Source organism: Bactrocera oleae, chromosome 5 (assembly GCF_042242935.1).
Source record: "Bactrocera oleae isolate idBacOlea1 chromosome 5, idBacOlea1, whole genome shotgun sequence".
Classification (NCBI taxonomy): Eukaryota; Metazoa; Arthropoda; class Insecta; order Diptera; family Tephritidae; genus Bactrocera; species Bactrocera oleae.
Genome location: NC_091539.1, coordinates 59,493,721 through 59,515,374, shown reverse-complemented (window position 1 = coordinate 59,515,374; position 21,654 = coordinate 59,493,721). Strand labels below are relative to the sequence as shown.

Below are 21,654 nucleotides of genomic sequence, written 5' to 3'. Positions count from 1 at the left end.
AGATAGTGAAGTAGGTGGTGAAATATAGGATATGGTAGGTAAGAAAATATGTATATGATAGGAAGTATAGGTAAGTGGTGAAGTAGCTAGTGAATAGTGTTAACCGAATGCCGCCAATGACAGCGCCAAGTAAAATTCACGCGTAAACTCCATAGCCGGTAATCTGATGGGTAACCAGTGGTGGTTACCAACAGCCAGTGAACTCACTAGTGTTTAACTGATGTGCTGAAGTGGCGGGTTTAGGTATTACTTATTATCGCATTGTAACTATAACACAGTATTCACAATCGTTACGCTCAGTTTTTTATTTCAAACTAGAAGTTAAATGACACTCAGAGATAGAGAGAAACAATACAAAGCGTATGCGTTGATAAATGCATGTTTATATATTGTATTAGAACCAAAGCAAGATAGAAAAAGGTCTCCAGTGCTAACAGTACTCACAATATAATTGGCTTTGATAATTTTTTTTAACATGAATGTAACTAAATAATTTTGTGCAAAAATTCAATAGATCACACAATTATTTTTAACCAATTTTTTTAAATTTATATTTACATATATGTTTAAAAGTACTAAATTACATTTAAAGGAAATATTAACGCGGGCACATGGCGTGTTTGCCACCATCGATCGGCAGAGTTGCGCCCGTTATAAAACTCGAACTGTCACTAGCTAGGAAAATAATGGCATCGGCCACTTCCTTGGGTTGGCCGACGCGACCCAATGCATGTGTAGTCTTTGAATGCTCCACATGTTTAGCATAGTCTTCCGCCGTCATGCCAATACCCTTATAGAAATTTGTCACAATCAACCCAGGATTTACGGCATTCACACGTACATTTTTCGGCGCCAAATCCAAGGCGATACATCTGGTGAATTGATCCAGTGCTGCTTTGGAGGTGCAATAGACCGAAAGACCAGGGAATGAACGCAATCCTGCGACACTGGAGACATTCACAATATTTCCTTGGGTCTTTATGAGATGTGGTGCAGCGTATTTAGTCAGCAGGAAAACCGCACGCAAATTTGTATTTAAAACGCGATCAAATTGATCGACGTCAATATTCAGGATCGAACCCGCTTCACCAAAACCGGCATTATTCACCAACACATCCAACTGTCCGAATTTGTCAATTGTTGTTTTGATAATCTTCTCAGCGTCTGTCGTTACATCAGCGGGGATAACTAGCAGTTCCACTTTGTTGTTCGCTGCTTTACAGGCTTTCTCAGTAGCTTTCAGATTTGCTTCATTTCGTCCTGTGAGCACTACTTTGGAACCCTGCTTGGCAAAGGCCTCAGCTGTGGCGGCACCGATGCCGGAACTTGATCCGGTTACAATCACAACTTTACCAACTAGACTCATTTTAAACTATTCGAACACACGGCGTTGAATCAACTGAACTGCTGCGTCTAATTCAGTTATTTATATACAGGCAGTTTGGCTTGCTATTTCACCACTAACAACAGTGGCGGATGCAGAATTATTTTTCCGGGGGGATTTACAGGTAAAAATTTATTGCCAACATATTTTGAATACTTATGTTTTTTTCGAAATTTGTCTGAATTTGAATTAAAATTATGGTTTTTGTAAATCGATCTATTATTTACTTTGCAAATGCAACTTTTGCTATAAATCTTCTCAAGCAACTGACCGTAAACTAAGTTCAGAAATTCTTGTTATTTTTAACCCCCAAAAACCCCCATGGATCAGCCACTGACTAATTGTTCAGTATTTTTTAGTGCAGTGATAAGATAAATATCGAGCGGGTTTATACAAATGGCACACATACCAACATTTTAGTCAGCTGCACTTTTTTTAAGTTTATATTCATATCTTGGCCAGGCCCTGGCACGGAAAATCTACACCCCTTATCTTATTCAAATAAATTGTTAAATGAAAAGAATATTTTAATTTTGTCTCTAATAACTAATGCTGACAAACTGCTAAATGGTTAATTAATATCAACAATGAATGTTTTTCCACAAGTAGTTGCTCATTAAATAATTTGACAATTTAGGTTCTTGGTTTCTACTTTTTTGTCGCTCTGAAAAAGTTAGAGCGTTAGACAGAGAGCAATTGCGCTCTCATTTCCAGTGAGAAATGAGTTGGGCATCGCTTTATCTCTGACAATGAGTTTGTTTGTTTTAAAATGTGTGAACCAAAACTTGATAGAATTGAAGATAGCGGTCATGAGAGATGGACTAGACACTGGGCTCACACTGGAACAAAATGGGTATCCCTTTATCCCTGGCGGTCATACGACTCTAATGTGGTATGTATCCACATTTGCTCTTGTATCAATTCAACTCGATAACTTTGTTGTTGTTTTTACATGTACATTTTTTTAAAAGAGAGCAGAGCGCAAAAGCGCAGAGAAATGACAATAACTAAAATACTTACAGCAGCGAAATATTACTCTTTTACGTTCTCTCTCAAAGCCAGAAATATTTGTGACAATAGATGAGCGCTTATTATTTGATTCCAATTATTAGTGCTGTTAAGAAACAGTAAATAATCGGGGGAGTATTTGGGAGTGACTATTCATATCATGACCAGGCCCTTGTACGGAAAATTACGAACCATGATATGATTTTTAAAAATTTTTAAATGAAAAGAATATTTTATTTTTGTTCCTAAATAAAAACTCACGTCTATAATTATTATCTTTTGGCGCGACATTTTCGCGTGCGCTTTGGCCTGCGGCTTATGTGACCTCCAGACATTTCGGTTATTTGCAGATTATTGCCAAATTTTATACCAAACTTCTTCATACCTTCCGCGTGTTTGTCAATCTATGTTGATCGCGGTCTTTCTCTAGCTTAGCGGTGAATTCTGTTGCCTCTACAATTTTCTTCTACGCTCTCCTGTTGTCCATTCTCTTTACTACCATATACATACATACATGGCCAAGCTATCTTATTAATAGTCGCTGCGCTTTGAGAAAATGTATAACATTTTCACCTTTTACAAGTTGGTTTAGCTCATGATTCCACCTTATACGCTACACGTCCTTATCTTTTACTGCTTCAAAGTTTTTTTTCTTAGAATCTTTCTTTCGAAGATTTGCAGCGTCCATGATTCTGCCCCGTAGCATAATACTGGTCGAATGATGGTTTTGCCTCCGGTTTAAATGTATTGCGTTTAATCGAACTCACTGTATTAAATGAACTGAGTTGGTTAAGAAGTTGCATTATAGTTTTATATTTCACCATTCCCCTTAACTCAATATGAATAAGATAATGAGAGAGAATATACTAGGGAGAATATACTTGAGTCTTTTACGATAGTTTAAAATGCAGTTGTGTATTTCTTTACTGAACTATGTTATTTGGAAGATACGTATATTATTTATTTTTTATATCAACCTTATCTTTATCACATATATGACATAAGAAACACACTTAAACTTTATTTGCGTTCCTCTTTATCAAATATACTACTAATGTGGACAAAGCGCATGTTTGCCTCCATCGACGGAAAGAGTTGCTCCCGTTATAAAGGTAGAACTCTCACTTGCTAAGAAAATGATAGCGTCGGCCACTTCCTTTGTTGTTCCTACACAACCGAGCGGATGAGTCTCCTTGCATTTTTCCAAATAATCTGCATATTCCTCTTCCGTCACACCGTTACGTATTTGAATGTCTGTTGCAATGACCCCAGGATTGACAGCATTTACACGCACATTTTTCGGCGCTAAATCCAAGGCGACACATCGAGTAAATTGATCAAGTGCCGCTTTGGAGGTGCAGTAGACCGAAACATCAGGGAATGAACGCAGACCTGCGACGCTGGACACATTCACAATATTTCCTTGGGCCTTCACGAGATGTGGGGCGGCATATTTAGTCAAAAGGAAGACTGAACGCAAATTCGTATTTAATATTTTATCAAACTGTTCCACGTCAATATTCAGTATGTTGCCTCCATAAAAAATCCCAGCATTATTGACTAATACATCCAATTGTCCGAATTTCTGAATTGTTGAGTTTATAATAAATTCCGCCTTCGTCGTTACATCGGCAGTGATAATCAATTCTTCGGCCTCTTTATTGGCTAATTTACAGGCTGCTGCAGTAGAGCGTAACTTTGCTTCATTGCGTCCGACGAGAACGACTTTGGCACTCAGTTTGGCGAAAGCCTCCGCTGTTGTCGCACCAATTCCTGTACTAGCACCGGTCACAATTACAACTTTGCCAGCAAAACTCATTATGGTAAATTCAAGCCAAAAGCGAAAACTAAATTGAGATAATCGCTACACGGGTCAGGTTATAAATAAATCGCATTTTTATTAGTAAGGGTACACATATTTAGCGATAAAAATCCCCTATAAACTTTATTTAAACTAAATCTACAGATTTTATACTCACGCAAAATGTTGCAACAGAGTAGAATAGTTTTGCTAAATTGCGTAAGCTTGTTGGGGACAAGTACTTTCAGCCCCTCCTAATATGGTGTGAAAAGTGATGAAATCGGGTGATAACCACGCCCACTCACCTCATTAAGGGTATATTGATAACTACTAAAGGAGCCATAACTCGCGAAAATTCGTCAGAAGCATTAAATTTCACACTCGCAATGGCGCGTTCAGTGTAACATTTTTTGGTGAAATTTCATAACCCAAAAATTAAACTACAATTACGCCCACTTTTAATATTATACAATTTCAAAATCCGTCTCATTCTTTTACTTTACAGTATAGATTAAGCACCAATGAAGATGAAGGAACAAAAATAGTGCCTACAAGATATTCCTTTTCATGCCCAAAAATAGCCGAAATCGGACCATACATTTCAAATCCCCAGTTATCGAATATGTGGGTCCAAGTGCCTATAGCTGACTTTTAACAAAAAAATCGGTCAATATGTGAGGTATATTATTGAAATTCGTCGATAATGTGTCCGTGACTTGAGGAAAGTAAAAGTGAATGCAATCAGCCCTAAGCTTCCCGTAGCCCTAATATAGCAGATGTAGTGATTTTTGACTTTCCTTCTTCCGATTTGTTTCCTAAATATGATGCGTTAGCGTTGGTTTATATCTTGCTCAAAACCTCATATCCCTAATATAATGATACCCAATTAACTGATTGACTTATTCTTCCTATCCCAAATCCAATATATTAAATTTGCCACTTTGGTTGAGTTTTTCCTACATATGTACTTATATATAAAAATATAGTAATGAATGGAAAGGAGTCAAAGACGGTTTCATCGAATAATGCATGTTGAATTTTAACGCCACATTTTTAATATAAAGCTTTGTCAACACCTGAAAGTATTTCTACGGCTTTGATTTTTGAAAATTGCTTTTAGACCTTCCTTACTTTTTTAATAACTTTATTATATTATTACGATTAATGCTTAAGCATTTAATTGCATACACGTTTGGCTATTTAAGTACTTAATATTTAATTTAAACAAATAAAACAGGTAAATATGGACTAGGTGTGGATGTAACCGAACATTTCATACTCTAGTGAATTGTAACTATCAAAAGTGCTGAAATATTTGCCGGTGTTTATAAAACAATAATATAATAAATATTAAACAAGAAAAAACGTTAAACTTCAATTACACCGAAGCTATAATACCCTGCAGAGACGGATGGACAGACAGACGCTGATCATTTAGATATGTATATACTTATTTTATAGGGTCTCCGACATTTCTTTCTGGGTGTTACTAACATGGTGGCAAACTTAACCCTGTTCAGGGCACAAAAATATTGCAAAGGTGGCCATGTGAGGTCTGATCATAGTGGCGATGAAATTAGGAGGCAAAGAGAGAAAAACGTAGATTCACGCATATGAGTGAACTATGAGAAATATAGGGTTAAACTAAATGCTTGAAGTCAGTTCCTTATAGATTGCCAGAGTCATTGGAATGCTTGTTGACCGACATACGAGTATACGGTATAAAGTCATGAGATGATTAAGTAAAGCATAAATGACAAGTATGGTAGGAGTGATCACACTCCGATTTCGCCTATTAACATTTTCGTAGCATAAGGAGATCAAGATAATCTTAAGCACCAAATTTGATTGCATTATTCGAGTAGTTTCTGAGAAAGATATATGAATTACGAATGAACGGTTCGATGGTCTGTAACGCGAAACATTGCGCAGCTGCAAAAAATAATTTGATGAATGTACAACGACTAAGAAAAGACCACCCTTGGCCATATTATTAAAAGCAACATATTTAATATCCGAATACAGATTTTTAATGGAAATATTAAAAGTTTAAAGAATCGTATCAAAAGAAATATATTCGTTATATACCATATATAGCCTGAGTTTAACAGTGAAATTTCAGAGAGTGAGATCATATATATATACTATGTATATATACTCGTATTAACAGCAAAAGTGGATTTTCTCTTTCAATATAGGCCTTCTTTACGAGTAATAATTTGAGAACTGGACCACAAAATGGTTCTTATGGTATAACCAAATACTTATTATTTATTACGATATAAGTTTTTTTTATTGTGATTTTATATAAAAACCAGCAGAAAAAGTCGTTAATTTAAATTTGATTAAAAGTAATTGAAAAACAAATACAACATGTTTATATATTATTATTATCTCATAAATAACATTTAAATTGTTAATTAACGCGGACACATTAATTGTCTACCACCATCGATCGGCAGATTTGCACCCGTTATAAAGCTCGAACTATCACTAGCTAAGAAAATAATGGCATCAGCAACTTCCTTTGCATCGCCAACACGACCCAGTGCATGTGTGGACTTCGAATGCTCCAAAAATGTAGCATATTGCTCCTCTGACATGCCTAAACGCCTATGAATATCCGTAATAACTACGCCGGGATTGACAGCGTTTACACGCACATTCAGCGGTGCCAAATCCAACGCGATACAACGGGTAAATTGATCCACGGCAGCTTTGGATGTACAATAGACTGAGCCATTTGGAAATGAGCGCAATCCTGTAACGCTGGAAATATTCACAATATTTCCTTGGGTCTTCACGAGATGTGGTGCGGCATGTTTACTTAAAAGGAAGACCGCTCGCACATTGGTATTAAAAATTCGATCAAATTGATCGACGCCAACATCCAGAACTGAACCCTTGCCATCCACACCGGCATTATTCACCAACACATTCAACTGTCCGAATTTTTCAATTGTCGTGTTTATTATGCGCTCCGCATCAACTGTGACATCAGCAATGATGGAGAGAAGTTCGGCTTTGCTGTTGGCAGCTTTACACACTGCCTCAGTAGCTTTAAGATTGGCTTCATTTCGTCCCACGAGCACCACTTTGGAACCTTGCTCAGCAAAAGCCTCCGCCGTCGCAGCACCGATGCCCGAACTTGCGCCGGTTACAATTACAACCTTGCCGGCTAAACTCATGGCGATCTATTCGAATTCACTGCATTAAATGAACTGAGTTGCTTGACTTATAAATAAGAGTTTTATAGTTTCCTATTTCACCTTAATCAATAACTCAATAACAATTGGCTTACAAATATACGAATATAAATATTATTGGATAAGATATGAGAGAGAATATTTTGTCACCTACAATTCACATTAACTAACGTAACTAAAGTGATGTTAACTTTTCATAAGTTTACAGGAGAAGTAAGAAATGAGATAATATGAAGATTACTCATATTGAAACAAATTTCGAACTTTGCTAACAAATTGGTAATACTTGATAGCAAAATCTGAACATTTGGTACATAAATGTATGTATGTGTAATATGATGTTATGAATCATAATCACTAAAAAATTTAATTTTGCATGTCTTGATGATATCTTGCTTTGTATTTGAGCTGATGATTTGAACTCGAGTGTCTTAAGGTACTTCAAAATGCATTTACTTTTTTCTTTTGAAGGATAGAGATATTATCTATCTTTAGCGTCACCTTGTTAGTCCGCAATAAACTCTTAAACTAAATTAAAAAAATATCGGAATAATGAACGTGTTAAAAAACAGAAATGCTCCATCGAATCATGCACAGAACAATGCAAGATTTGAGCTTCAGCGATAAACTTATCGGTTGTGCTACCTTCAGAAGGTTAGCAATAGGAACGCATGGCAGGAACTTTTAGTATACATATACAGTATTGATGACAACTAAAGCAGTCCCCTAATCCATCTTTTGAAATTTGCATTTTTTTGGCTGTTACGCAATAAATATTTTAGGCCCTCAGGTCGTTTGTAATGTCAGACGGAGGTTCATTAATAATATGAGCTGAAGTTTGCGTTTTGCAGGACGTCAACGCTTTTTATGAAGTTTAATAAAGATGGGATATATAATTCTGATATCTCATTCAGTCTCTTGAACTGTGAAGCTCCTAGATATCTAAGCAGAGTTCTAGATAAGGTCGGACATAAGCAGGGGAGATGTTCCAGCGTCTTTTCATGCTTACTCTCCTGCACTTTCTACATGTGTCAAGGTTAATAATAGGTATACGGCTCGCATGTGATGCCTGTAAGTTGGGACCTGTGACTAGACTAACAACCGTTCTGCAGTCTTTTCGAGACCGTGTGAGTAGAAAGCTTGCGTGTTTTCTTTCGTTTTTATCGACTTGCGTATTTGCTGAACTGGTCCGGTAGTCAAGCGGATACCAATTTTGGCAATCTCATCAGCTATTTCGTTTCCCGGGACGCCTTTGAGGTCTGGAACCCAGTATGTATGTAGCCGCTTTCCGGCAGCCACTATATCTACTTCATTCCTGCTTCTAAGGACATTCTCGGACGCAATGCGTTGTGAGATTATTGCATTAATTGCCGCTTGGCTATCGACGTTTCCTGCGTTGTTAGCTATCTTGCTAGCTTTCCTGACAGATAAGACTTCTGCTTAGAAGATACTGCAGTATTCATTCCGACAGCTTAAGGGGTGGCATTTTTGATCCGTCCCTGTAGATATTGAAAGTTCCTTGATTATTGTGCTAGTGTGTAGTGTTACATCTAGAACGTTCTTCAAGATAGGAACACATTTATTTTGGTTCAAGTAATCTGCAAAAAATTAGATCGATAGCTCACATTCAAATTACTAATTCAACTAATATTTAGTCGAATAGGATTTCTTCCGGATATCGGTGGCACATCTTCGCAACATAACGTCTGTGAAACTCATGCAACATTTCACCTTAAACGATTGTTGCTCTACATTTGAAATAAGTTTAAACTATTGCATAGCTTCTATCGCTGGGTTTGAGCATGGGGACTGAATCAAGAAATTCCGTAACGGAAATAAACTTAACACGATCACAAAGTATGCGCAAAATGTTTGCATACTTTTAGGCATATTTTCGCATATCTCAAGCGAAGAAATCAATTGGTGAGCAGGGTGATTCAAAAATATAATAATATTTAAGATAACATTTTTTTAATGACAAATAAAAATATGGAATTGAAACAAAAATTTAATTAACAAAAATAAATTATTCAATATTCGGAGTCATAATATTAGTAAAATTATTATTATTTTGGTAAATAGCTACCTCACCTTTTGGAAGAAACAGTACTTAATATATATTTTTAGTGGAAAATTTGAAGATTTAAGGGATCGTTTCAAATAAAATATATAAAATAATATAAAAAGTCTGAAGTTAGTAGTGAAATTACAGAGAGTGACATCTTATAACAATATGGTATTCGCCTTTTAGATCAGTACAGAAACCTTTGAAATTGGTAAAAAACGAATGAAATTCATAGTAGGTTGAAACCCATTGGAAATGAAAGATAATAGGTATAACAAAAATGAAAGGAAAAATAATTTGCGGGCGATCTGATGTCGGAAAGAGAGTGGCGTGGTTGAATATTAAGGGTTAAAAACGGTAAATCTCAATTTTCGGCTAAACCACCATAGTTATATGGCAAAGTTGTAGGTAATGCAAAGATCTAGAACCAAAGAGCTGCGAGTACGAAATAATAGATAGGTAGATGAAATAAAAAAAACAGCTTTGAAACATTTAGTGGCGTCTGTTTTTTTTTGCATATTTTGAGAACTTTTTTTACTATAGTAATGTATATGGGTCATTCTATCCAAAATCTACATTAAAAAATATTTTTTGTCAAAACATTTTTTTTTTGTTTTTTAGGCAAAATATTGGACATGTATTTTCATCGATACAATTCGAAAAATTTTAGAGATATGAATTTTCAAAAATTAAAAACTCGACAAAAGTACCTTTAAACACTTGCGTTTCTGAAGAGAAAGTATTTCAATAAAAAACGTATCAGGCCTAATGTTTATGATTTTTTCTAAGCTTTCCAATGGGTTTTTTTTTTATTGGAAATTCATAAATTTTTTTTATTTTTTTTTGAGAAATGTACATATTTTTCCGTTTTTTTTTAAATTTTATATTTCTATATCTACTATAATTTATTTTCTTTCAAAAATTATCTACCCTGGTCTATATGTAACTGTACCACAAAATGGTCTCTCTGGTATAAGGAGTAAAATAAACAAGTTTATTTTTTGTTTTCATATAATATATTTAAATTGGCAATCAACGCGGACACAGTAATTGTCTACCAACATCGACCGACAGATTTGCACCCGTTATAAAGCTCGAACTATCACTAGCTAAGAAAATAATGGCATCAGAAACTTCCTTTGCCTGGCCAACGCGACCCAGTGGATGTGTAGTCTTGCAATGCTCCAAAAATTTAGCATATTGCTCCTCTGACATGCCTAAACGCTTATGAATATCCGTAATAACTACGCCAGGATTGACAGCGTTTACACGCACATTCATCGGTGCCAAATCCAACGCGATACATCTGGTAAATTGATCCACGGCAGCTTTGGATGTACAATAGACTGAGCCATTTGCAAATGAGCGCAATCCTGTAACGCTGGAAATATTCACAATATTTCCTTGGGTCTTCGCGATATGTGGTGCGGCATGTTTAGTTAAAAGGAAAATCGCTCGCACATTGGCATTAAAAATTCGATCAAATTGATCAACATCAATATCTAAGATTGAACCGTTTGCATCCACACCGGCATTATTCACCAACACATTCAACTGACCAAATTTTTCAAGTGTCGTGTTTATTATGCGCTCCGCATCAACTGTGACATCAGCAATGATGGAGAGAAGTTCGGCTTTACTGTTGGCAGCTTTACAGGCTGCCTCAGTAGCTTTCAGATTTGCTTCATTACGTCCCACGAGCACCACTTTTGAACCTTGCTTGGCAAAAGCCTCCGCCGTCGCAGCACCGATGCCCGAACTTGCGCCGGTTACAATTACAACCTTGCCGGCTAAACTCATGGCGATCTATTCGAATTCACTGCATTAAATGAACTGAGTTGCTTGACTTATAAATAAGAGTTTTATAGTTTCCTATTTCACCTTAATCAATAACTCAATAACAATTGGCTTACAAATATACGAATATAAATATTATTGGATAAGATATGAGAGAAAATATCTTGTCACCTACAATTCACATTAACTAACGTAACTAAAGTGATGTTAACTTTTCATAAGTTCACAGCAGAAGTAAAAAACGAGATAATATGAAGATTACTCATATTGAAACAAATTTCGAACCTTGCTAATAAATTGGTAATACTTGATAGCAAAATCTGAACATTTGGTACATAAATGTATGTATGTGTAATATGATGTTATGAATCATAAACAATAAAAAGTCAATTTCGCACGTTTTGATGATAAGTCGTTTTGCATTTTAGCGGACGATATGAGCTCGAGTGGGTTACAGGTGGGGAAAAAACGTTAACTTCGGTTGCACCGAAGCTAGAAAACCCTTAACAAATAAACAGTTTCCATACAAAAAAATTGATTTTCATCGTGCAATTTGTATGTCAACCATATGTTATAGAGGTTCGATCTGAAAAATTTTCGCGGAGATTGTACTGCTGTCTAGGATAATAAACCGTGGCAATTTTTGTGAAGGTATCTCGTCAAAAAAAAAATATTTCTATACCAAGACTGTATTTTGATGTTATATGCTATAGTGGACCGATATCGACAAATGAGCAGCTTCTTGGGAATAAAAGGACGTGTGCGAAATTTCATATCGATAACTCAAAAACTGAGAGAATAGTTCGCGTATATACAGAAGATATAATTTCTTCACACAGGAAAGGTCGTCAGGATTAATCCAACAAGTGGAGAATTTAAGCTCGATTACAAATAATTCAAAAGGAAATACAACATGTACACATTTATTATTAATATTCATCACAATTAACATTTAATTTCCATTCAAAGTGGGCACATTGCGTGTTTACCACCATCGATTGGCAGAGTTGCTCCCGTTATAAAGCTCGAACTGTCACTTGCAAAGAAAAGAATGGCATCGGCCACTTCGTTTGCATCGCCGACGCGACCCAGCGCATGTGTGGACTTCGAATGCTCCAAAAATGTAGCATATTCTGCTTCCGACCAGCCTGAACGTCTATGAATATCGGTAATAATTACGCCGGGATTTACTGCGTTGACACGCACATTCATCGGTGCCAAATCCAAGGCGTTACACCTGGTGAATTGATCCAGTGCTGCTTTGGAAGTGCAATAGACCAAGCCACCTGGAAATGAGCGCAATCCTGCGACGCTCGAGACATTCACGATATTACCTTGAGTTTTCACGAGATGTGGTGCGGCAAATTTCGTCAGAAGGAAGACCGCCCGCAAATTTGTATTTAAAATCCTATCAAAATGATCGACATCAATATCTAAGATTGAACCCCTTTCACCGACACCGGCATTATTCACCAACACGTTCAACTGACCAAATTTTTCAATTGTCGTGTTTATTATGCGCTCCGCATCAACAGTGACATCAGCAATGAAGGAGAGAAGTTCGGCTTTGCTGTTGGCAGCTTTACAGGCTGCCTCAGTAGCTTTCAGATTTGTTTCATTTCGTCCTACGAGCACCACTTTTGAACCTTGCTTGGCAAAAGCCTCCGCCGTCGCAGCACCAATGCCCGAACTTGCTCCCGTCACAATTACAACTTTGCCGGCTAAACTCATGGCGATCTATTCGAGCTCACTGTATTAAAATAACTGAGTTGATTGACTTATAAGTAAGAGTTTTATAGTTTCCTATTTCACCATCACCAATAAGTCAATATCAATTGGCTTATAAACACATATATAAACATAAATGTTATTGGATAAGATTATGAGAGAGAATATCTTGTGACCTACAAATTCGAAATAACGTAACATCACTTTACATAAGTTGACAGGAGAAGCAAGAAGTGAGATAAAATACAGATTACTCAGATTGAAAAAAACATTAACTTTGGTTATATCTGCTAGCAGCAGCTTTTTGGTAATAAAAGGACGTGTGCGAAATTTCATATCGATATCTCAAAAGCTGAGAGACTAGTTCCTGTATATACAGACAGACGAACATGGCTCATTTATATCTATATTTTATAGGGTGTCCAACGTTTCGAAGTACACCCGGTTCAGGGTATGAAATATCGGAATAACAGCAGTGCTAAAGAACACAAATGTTCCCTCGAATCATTGCTTGGAACAATGCAAGACTTGACTCCCAACGATAAACTTTTCGGTTTGCTACCTTTCAGAAGGTTAGCAACATCAACGCATGGCAGGATCTTTTAGTATATACAATATTGGGCAAAACTAAGGCACCCCCCTTGTGCACCTTTTGAAATTTCTATTTTTCTTAAAACAAAGAAATAATTAGTAAAAGTCAAAAATTCGGTGGTCAAAACTAAAGCATTTCCTATATTTTCCATCCTAAACAAATAAAAATTGAATTTAATCGGTTAACGAATGAAGTTTTGTCAGACGACCGATTAAAGCATGATTGTTCGCTTGACGACCGTTTTGTCAGTGGCCTAATTAAAGCATGATTGTTCGCTTGACGACCGTTTTGTCAGTCGCCCAATTAAAGCATGATTGTTCACCTGACGACCGTTTTGTCAGTCGACCGATTAAAGCATGATTGTTCGCTTGACGACCGCTTTGTCTGTCGACCGATTAAAGCTTGATTGTTCACTTGACGACCGCCAAAATAGCAATTTGTTTCGGCAAAAAATTTTAAGAGTTCAAAATTGATAAAAATCGAAAATTTTTTTTTTAAGGATGATGCAATGGATAATAAAAAATATTGTGATAAGACTTGTGATAAGACTTAATTTTATACTTAATTACAAGTATTACTACAAACACGATTACCGTGGTGGTAACATACTGGTCTCAAATTTCTTTTCCGAGGCAAAAAATCGGGCCAATTCACAGAATAACATAAGTAACCGACAGATACTTATACAATGATATTTCATTGAATGAAATGCTACAATTAATTAAACCGATCGTGCCTTTTAGATAAAAGCACCAGCAGAATAACGATCATGAATACATCTCCAACCACAGAAAAAACTTGCCTCCACATATTGTTTTAAAGGCTCTAGCTCATTCCTCTGATCTCAACCTTGGCATTTCTTATCGAACACCAAATAGCGTAAAAGTGTATCTCCTGAATTTATAACGGTAAATTCTATTCCATATGAGTATTCTTGGTGCACATATTATATTTTGTTTATGTTTAACGATTCGAATTTTTAGTACAGTTAATTAACAACGGCATTGCGATTTGCATAGTTTATAGAAAACAATTGTATGTGCAAATTCATATATTTGTGTTCTATCAGCTATACAGACAACATATGTATATGTACATTTAGTTTTTAACTAAAGTGATAAAATTGGAAAAGAAGTAAGTTAACGGTATTAAATCTAGTGCGTATAAATATAATTAATTACTTTTAATTTTAATTATTTAGTAAGAATGCCACGTGGTACAGAACTTTCGGATGGAGAGCGGGGTAGGATAATTAGAATGCATGAAGTTGGCATAAAAATTGTTCGAATTGCTGCGTCAGTGAACCGACATCGTAATGAGGTCGCAAATTTTTTTGAAAGATCCTCAAAACTATGGTGTCATCAAGCGGACTGGTCGGTTACCAGCAGTCGATAAGCGCAGCAAGAGACGCATTCATCACTTAGCAACTAGCGAAGGGCATGGGTTGCAGGCAGATAAATATTGAATTAGGCCTACCAATCACTAGACAGCGTGTTCAGTAAATTTTAAAGCATGAAATGAGAGTTAACTTTGAATCAAAAGTAGCCCAGCCGCGAATGAAGAAGCGACATAAAGATGGCCGTGTTTTGTTTTGCGACAATACCGGTTTTGGGAGAACGATGAGAAAAAATTTAATATGGATGGTCCAGATGGTCATCACAAATATTGGCGAGATACACAACATCCAAGAGAGACTTGCTTTAAGCGAAACCATGGTGGGGAATCTTTAATGGTATGGGCTGCCTTTAGCGCTAAAGGTAAATCTCATACATATGTGCTTTTTACCGACTAAAATGAATGCCGAAGTATACATTGATCTATTAGATAGTGAGCTCATTCCTTTTGCTGAGAACTTATATGAGGAAAATTGGATATTTCAGCAAGACAACGCTCCCATTCATGTGGATCGCGCTACAAAAGCATATTCTCAGTTCCGCAATATCCAATTATTGGACTGGCCAGCTTTAAGTCTTGTAAAGACATCTGGTTAAAACTTTAAAGGAATAGTACGTCCAAGTACTCTTAATCAAAAATGTGTCATATCGGACCATAAATTTCAAGCCGCCAGATACCGAATAAGAGGGCCTCAGTGCCTAAGTTTGATTTTATACCGAAAAATGTATCAAATTTTGATGTATATTAACGAAATTCTGAGAGAATATTTTCCTCTTCCTATTTTCGAAAATGGGTAAAATCGAGTCAATAGTTCCCATAGCCTCCACATACCCAATATAATCCGGCTGAGTTTATACAATATATTAATTAGCATCATCATCGTCATTCGGTAACAAAAATTATGGGTATAGAGCTATATACCCTCCACCAGCACTAATGTGATAAATATACCATACCTATAGAGATTTGGGTTATTTAGATTGATTTTAATAAAAACCTATTAGATTAAGTGATTATATAATCTAGAGGTTAAGTTGTTTACCAAATAGGATTGTGATCAATTCATAATTTCGTTCAATTATGAATATTAAATTCTTTCGCAACATTGATTGATGTAAGGTTTTTCAACACCGTTAAATATGCTTGCCTTTTTGATCTTTGAAAATTGCCCTTAGCCCTTCCTTACTTTTATTATATTATTAATAATATTGCTTATAAATGTAAGAACACTTGAGTATTTAGTACCCGTCATTTAGTTGAACAAATATTTACATGCCACATAAAACAAGAAAGGAAGAGCTAAGTTCGAAACATTTTATACTCCCGCAATTTGCAAACAAAAGCGCTGAAATATTTTGCGGTTTCAGTCGTCGACTGATACTCAAAGCGAACGGTTGTATTTTTTGCTATTGATAATTTTTGATATCCCTTCAAACCTTCTTTTTCGTGAGTGCGTTCTAACTTCAAGAAATTTTATTTAAAGCACGTGTTAAAGAGTGTTTGTATTATAGTATAGTGAACTTCAAGAGATGCGCTCACAGAGGAACACTCTCTTGGTGATAACAGGTTCGCCCTGTTACCGACAGTGAATAAAAGAGGCGAAATTATCACAGATAAGGACTATATCTGATGATATCAAATGATCTTATTGTACCAAATGATGGTAAAGCAACTCACTTCTCTACACATAGTATCTTTACACATTCCGACATTATCCTTGCCTCTTTCACAATAGCACCCAAACTCTCATGACATCACAATCGATGGCCTTCACAGTGGCGGTCACTATCCTATAATCACATCCCTCTCCATCCCCAAATCGTACAACTTTAAGCCAAGGTTCAAATTTCTAACCGAAAAGCCAGAGTGAGAAAAATGCAGTAATATTTTGGCAAGTTTAGCCAATACTAGTTGTTCTTGACCCTATATAATAATATACTAAATACTTAGTTTCCTTAGTCAAGCCCATTCCTAAACCTAATAAACCTTCTTCCTATATTGAGAATTACAGATCCATTTCCGTCTTACCCTGTATGTCAAAGACATTAAAGAAATTAATTCTTCCAGACTAATGTCGTTTGCGGAAGTAAATGGACTCATTATCCCGTACCAATTCGGTTTTAAAAAAGGGTTAGACGTAATAGACTCCCTGCTATAATTTGAACATTTCGCTTCCACCAACTTGGCACAACAAACATGACTAAATCGACTCAGCTCGTCGTGCTGATCATTTATATATTGTATGTATATAAAATATAGTGATATGGTCTCCGACGTTTCCTTTTGGGTGCTACAAACATCGCTGCAAACTTAATATACCCTGTTTAGGGTATAAAAATGTTGCAACGGAATTCACTCAATTTCCTGAAAATACCTCACGTATTAATTTCTTTATACATAAGTATATTGAAGTCGTCAGAAAATAATTCAACAAGTGGAGAATTTAAGCTCGATTACAAATAATTCAAAAGGAAATACAACATGTACACATTTATTATTAATATCTATCACAATTAACATTTAATTTCCATTCAAAGTGGGCACATTGCGTGTTTGCCACCATCGATTGGCAGAGTTGCTCCCGTTATAAAGCTCGAACTGTTACTTGCAAGGAAAAGAATGGCATCGGCCACTTCGTTTGCGTCGCCGACGCGACTCAGCGCATGTGTGGACTTTGAACGCTCTAAAAATGTAGCATATTCTGCTTCTGACAAGCCTGAACGCCGATGAATATCTGTAATAATTACGCCGGGATTTACTGCGTTGACACGCACATTCATCGGTGCCAAATCCAAGGCGATACACCTGGTGAATTGATCCAGTGCTGCTTTGAAAGTGCAATAGACCGAGCCACCTGCAAATGCGCTCGAACCTGCGACGCTCGAGACATTCACGATATTACCTTGAGTCTTCACGAGATGTGGTGCGGCGTATTTAGTTAGAAGGAAGACCGAACGCAAATTTATATTTGAAATCCGATCAAAATGATCGACATCAATATCTAAGATTGAACCCCTTTCACCGACACCGGCATTATTCACCAACACGTTCAACTGTCCGAATTTTTCAATTGTCGTGTTTATTATTCTCTGCGCATCAACTGTGACATCAGCAATGATGGAAAGAAGTTCCGCTTTGCTGTTGGCAGCTTTACAGGCTTTTAAATTTGCTCCATTTCGTCCTACGAGCACCACTTTAGAACCGTGTTTGGCAAAAGCTTCCGCCGTCGCAGCACCGATGCCTGATCTTGCTCCGGTTACAATAACAACTTTGCCGGCTAAGCTCATTTTGAACTATTCGAACACACGGCGTTGAATGAACTGAGTTGGTTGCTTGTAAGTAGTATCATTATAGTTTCCTATTTCAATATTACAATTAACCCAATATCAATAAGATTATGAGATAGAATATACTTGAGTGTTATACGATAGTTTAAAATGCATTAATGTTTGTACTTTCTTATTGTACTGTATGTTAAGCTTTGGGTGATTTGTATATTATTTATTTTTTATATCCACTTTATCTTTATTACATATGCTTGATATATAATACATATACCGGTTGTGTACTTATTTATGTTGTTGTTGTTTTTGAATTCTGCCGAGTTGACAGTCCTTAGCCGGATAAAAGCCGGGTCCGTTCCGGTTACGTAGACCCGACTGTCGTGGGTACGGTGTACTTATTTATCAAATATACCATGAATGTGTTCAAAGAGCATGTTTGCTTATATCGACAGGAAGAGTTGCTCCCGTTAAAAAGTCCGAACTGCTACTTGCTAAGAAATGGATAGCATCGGCCACTTTCTCTGTTGTTCTCACACAACCTAGCGGATGAGTCTCCTTGCATTTTCCCAAATAGTCTGCGTATTACTCTTCCGTCACACCGTTACGTATTTGAATGTCTGTTGCAATGACCCCAGGATTGACAGCATTTACACGCACATTTTTCGGCGCTAAATCCAAGGCGACACATCGAGTAAATTGATCAAGTGCCGCTTTGGAGGTGCAGTAGACCGAAAAATCAGGGAATGAACGCAGTCCTGTGACGCTCACAATATTTCCTCGGGCCTTCACGAGATGTGGGGCGGCATATTTAGTCAAAAGGAAGACTGAACGCAAATTGGTATTTAATATTCTATCAAACTGTTCCACGTCAATATTCAGTATGTTGCCTAAATAAAAAATCCCAGCATTATTGACTAATACATCTATTTGTCCGAATTTCTGAATTGTTGAGTTTATAATAAATTCCGCCTTCGTCGTTACATCAGCAGTGATATTCAATTCTTCGACCTCCTTATTGGCTAATTTACAGGCTGCTGCAGTAGAGCGTAACTTTGCTTCATTGCGTCCGTCGAGAACAATTTTATGGATTAGTTTGTATGACAGCTATATGCTAAATTGGTCCGATCTGAATAATTATTTTAGAGATTTTACCGTTGCCTTAAACAATGCTCCGAGCTAAATTTCATGTATACTCATATATATCTCTTCAAATATAAAAATTTACCGTACAAGGAGTGGATTTTGATCCTTCAGTTTGTATGTCAGCTATATGTATAGAGCAGCTTCATAAGGAGGTAAGGTCGAGTGCAAAACTTCAGATCGATATCTCGAAAACTGAGGGACTAGTTCGTGTATATACACTCAGCTCGTCATGCTGATTATATATATATATTTTATATATTAACTTCGTGGAAAACTTGTTCAGAATATAAAAACTTTAATTGAATTTTTATATAAAATGAAATCTATAAATTTTTTAAAAAAATATATTGGTTATACATATGATTATTTACACATGTTTCAAGTAGATTATATTTTAATTTGAAATTATTCATTACATAAAAAATATATTATTTATAAATCTTTTAATTCGTATTCTTGCAAATTTGTTAGCATTTTTAACGCGGACACATAGCATGTCTACCACCATCAATTGGCAATATAGCGCCAGTAATAAAGCTAGCAGCATCACTGGCTAAGAAAGCAATGGGTTCGGCTACTTCGATTGGTTTACCTACACGCCCTAAAGCATGTGTTTCCTTGCCATGTTCCAAATGTTTGACATAAGCTTCCTCCGACATGCCACCGCGGCGATGTATGTCCGTAACAATCAAACCAGGATTTACGGAATTTACGCGCACATTTTTCGATGCCAAATCCAGTGCTATACACTTGGTAAACTGATCTAGACCAGCTTTAGACACACAATAGCTGGAGCCGTTCGGAAATGCACGTGTGCCGGCCAAGCTGGAAACATTTACAATGTTACCTTGACTTTGCACCAAATGGGGTGCTGCCAATTTAGTTAATATAAATACAGCACGTAGATTTGTATTTAGTATTTGATCAAATTGCTCTACATCGATGTCCAGTATGTTGCCGCCGGCTAAAATGCCGGCATTATTCACTAATATATTTAGTTTGCCAAATTTCGCTATAGTCTCATTGATAACACGCTCAGCATCAATTGTTATATCTGCTTTGACTGTTAACAATTCCGCCTTCTCATTTGTTGCTTTGCATGCTGATTCAGTTGCCTTTAGATTAGACTCATTACGTCCGACGAGCACCACTTTAGCATTCAATTTCGCAAAGAGTTCCGCAGTGGCGGAACCAATGCCGGAACTTGCGCCCGTGTCAATAACAACTTTATCGGTAAAATTCATGCTGAACTTATCTGGAAAACAGAATAATTAAATATTATAGATAACTTGGTATGTATATAAACGACTTACCTTTTAGTTTATAAAATTTATTGTTTTTGGTTCACCTTTTAAAGTCACAAATCACTATCAATATTATTACAGCGCTCACTCAGTTTACTTCTCCGGGATTGATAAGTAGTGCATAGCGCTACCAGATATTTTTTTTACACTATATTCGGATTTTATTTTGAGTAGCCAGTTGTTTAGTAAACTTGAAAATAATACAATTTATTATATTATATATTTTGCATACATATGTATATATATATATATATACATAAATAATCTTTTGTGAAAACTTATATTTAGGAAATAATGAGAGTAGCAAGCTGCTATATGAATGCATATATGATAACCTTATTAAAATGTGTAATTAGACATTTGGATATATATTAGTTAATCCTACATACATATGGTATATTGAATGACTAGGTTCTTAGGCCGACAGTTTCATTTATTGCATTCATACATTCATGGCATATATAAAATCAAGTAGTCTTGTTTATGTGCTTGTATAAAACATTTTAGCAGCGTTAATACATTTTTTCAAAAAACTTACCTTATTTGAAGTATAACTTAAATTTCTTAATAATCGTACATGTTTGATTCCTTACATGTTAAATATCATACATCCGCTCTTCTTCATAAAAAAGAAATGCAAGCATATACAATATTAATATTAAAACGCACACTAATTTACACATTTTCACATAATACACCATTTACAATAGCTTCACTTGTAACTCGAAAATTTTAGATACTTTAATTTCCAATTTGAACTACACTATTTTCCACTTTTAATTCTACTAAATTCCTTTTTGCATTTTTAAACCGATATTTTGAATTATCCTTGAATTGACATTTAGAGCCTTGCCACATATTTACTACTGCTTAAATAAATTTGAAGTATATTAAAATGTAGCAATTATAAATTAATTTTTTTTACCTTAATAACAAAAACCAAACTT

At 36.0% G+C, this 21,654-nt stretch overlaps 6 protein-coding genes across 6 annotated transcripts; all 6 read right to left on the bottom strand.

Annotated features, from left to right (window-relative positions):
• Positions 1-523: 523 nt before the first annotated feature.
• Positions 524-1,540, bottom strand: LOC106625488 (3-oxoacyl-[acyl-carrier-protein] reductase FabG). Its single transcript, XM_070110448.1, has one exon. It carries the CDS (start codon positions 1,364-1,366, stop codon positions 599-601), a length of 768 nt encoding a protein of 255 aa, XP_069966549.1. The 5' UTR covers positions 1,367-1,540; the 3' UTR covers positions 524-598.
• Positions 1,541-2,958: 1,418 nt separating this feature from the next.
• Positions 2,959-4,429, bottom strand: LOC106625755 (uncharacterized oxidoreductase TM_0325). The gene has a single exon (XM_070110449.1). The coding sequence runs from the start codon at positions 4,209-4,211 to the stop codon at positions 3,444-3,446; it is 768 nt and encodes a 255-aa protein (XP_069966550.1). The 5' UTR covers positions 4,212-4,429; the 3' UTR covers positions 2,959-3,443.
• A 2,098-nt stretch (positions 4,430-6,527) lies between these two features.
• LOC106625344 (meso-2,3-butanediol dehydrogenase-like) lies at positions 6,528-7,472 on the bottom strand. Its single transcript, XM_014245174.3, has one exon. The coding sequence runs from the start codon at positions 7,379-7,381 to the stop codon at positions 6,614-6,616; it is 768 nt and encodes a 255-aa protein (XP_014100649.2). The 5' UTR covers positions 7,382-7,472; the 3' UTR covers positions 6,528-6,613.
• A 2,985-nt stretch (positions 7,473-10,457) lies between these two features.
• LOC106625783 (uncharacterized oxidoreductase TM_0325-like) lies at positions 10,458-11,326 on the bottom strand. Its single transcript, XM_014245613.3, has one exon. It carries the CDS (start codon positions 11,262-11,264, stop codon positions 10,497-10,499), a length of 768 nt encoding a protein of 255 aa, XP_014101088.2. The 5' UTR covers positions 11,265-11,326; the 3' UTR covers positions 10,458-10,496.
• Positions 11,327-12,168: 842 nt separating this feature from the next.
• LOC106625839 (uncharacterized oxidoreductase TM_0325-like) lies at positions 12,169-13,244 on the bottom strand. Its single transcript, XM_014245664.3, has one exon. The coding sequence runs from the start codon at positions 12,990-12,992 to the stop codon at positions 12,225-12,227; it is 768 nt and encodes a 255-aa protein (XP_014101139.2). The 5' UTR covers positions 12,993-13,244; the 3' UTR covers positions 12,169-12,224.
• A 4,207-nt stretch (positions 13,245-17,451) lies between these two features.
• On the bottom strand, positions 17,452-20,832 carry LOC106625431 (uncharacterized short-chain type dehydrogenase/reductase y4vI). The gene is made up of 4 exons (XM_070110303.1): positions 20,717-20,832; positions 19,885-20,658; positions 18,891-19,147; positions 17,452-18,269 (listed from the first exon to the last, which is right to left on the bottom strand). Exons 2-4 carry the CDS (start codon positions 20,645-20,647, stop codon positions 17,508-17,510), a joined length of 1,782 nt encoding a protein of 593 aa, XP_069966404.1. The 5' UTR covers positions 20,648-20,658; positions 20,717-20,832; the 3' UTR covers positions 17,452-17,507.
• Positions 20,833-21,654: the final 822 nt, after the last annotated feature.

Excerpts from the sequence above, each read along its gene's own strand:
- LOC106625755 (XM_070110449.1), bottom strand. The coding sequence starts at position 4,211 with ATGAGTTTTGCTGGCAAAGTTGTAATTGTGACCGGTGCTAGTACAGGA.
- LOC106625839 (XM_014245664.3), bottom strand. The coding sequence starts at position 12,992 with ATGAGTTTAGCCGGCAAAGTTGTAATTGTGACGGGAGCAAGTTCGGGC.
- LOC106625783 (XM_014245613.3), bottom strand. The coding sequence starts at position 11,264 with ATGAGTTTAGCCGGCAAGGTTGTAATTGTAACCGGCGCAAGTTCGGGC.
- LOC106625488 (XM_070110448.1), bottom strand. The coding sequence starts at position 1,366 with ATGAGTCTAGTTGGTAAAGTTGTGATTGTAACCGGATCAAGTTCCGGC.
- LOC106625344 (XM_014245174.3), bottom strand. The coding sequence starts at position 7,381 with ATGAGTTTAGCCGGCAAGGTTGTAATTGTAACCGGCGCAAGTTCGGGC.
- LOC106625431 (XM_070110303.1), bottom strand. The coding sequence starts at position 20,647 with ATGAATTTTACCGATAAAGTTGTTATTGACACGGGCGCAAGTTCCGGC. Across the intron at positions 19,148-19,884 it reads TAGACATGCTATGTGTCCGC|GCAACATACTGAATATTGAC; the intron begins GTTAAAAATGCT and ends TTTTTTATTTAG. Across the intron at positions 18,270-18,890 it reads TAAATGCTGTCAATCCTGGG|TTCAAAATGAGCTTAGCCGG; the intron begins GTCATTGCAACA and ends GTGTTCGAATAG.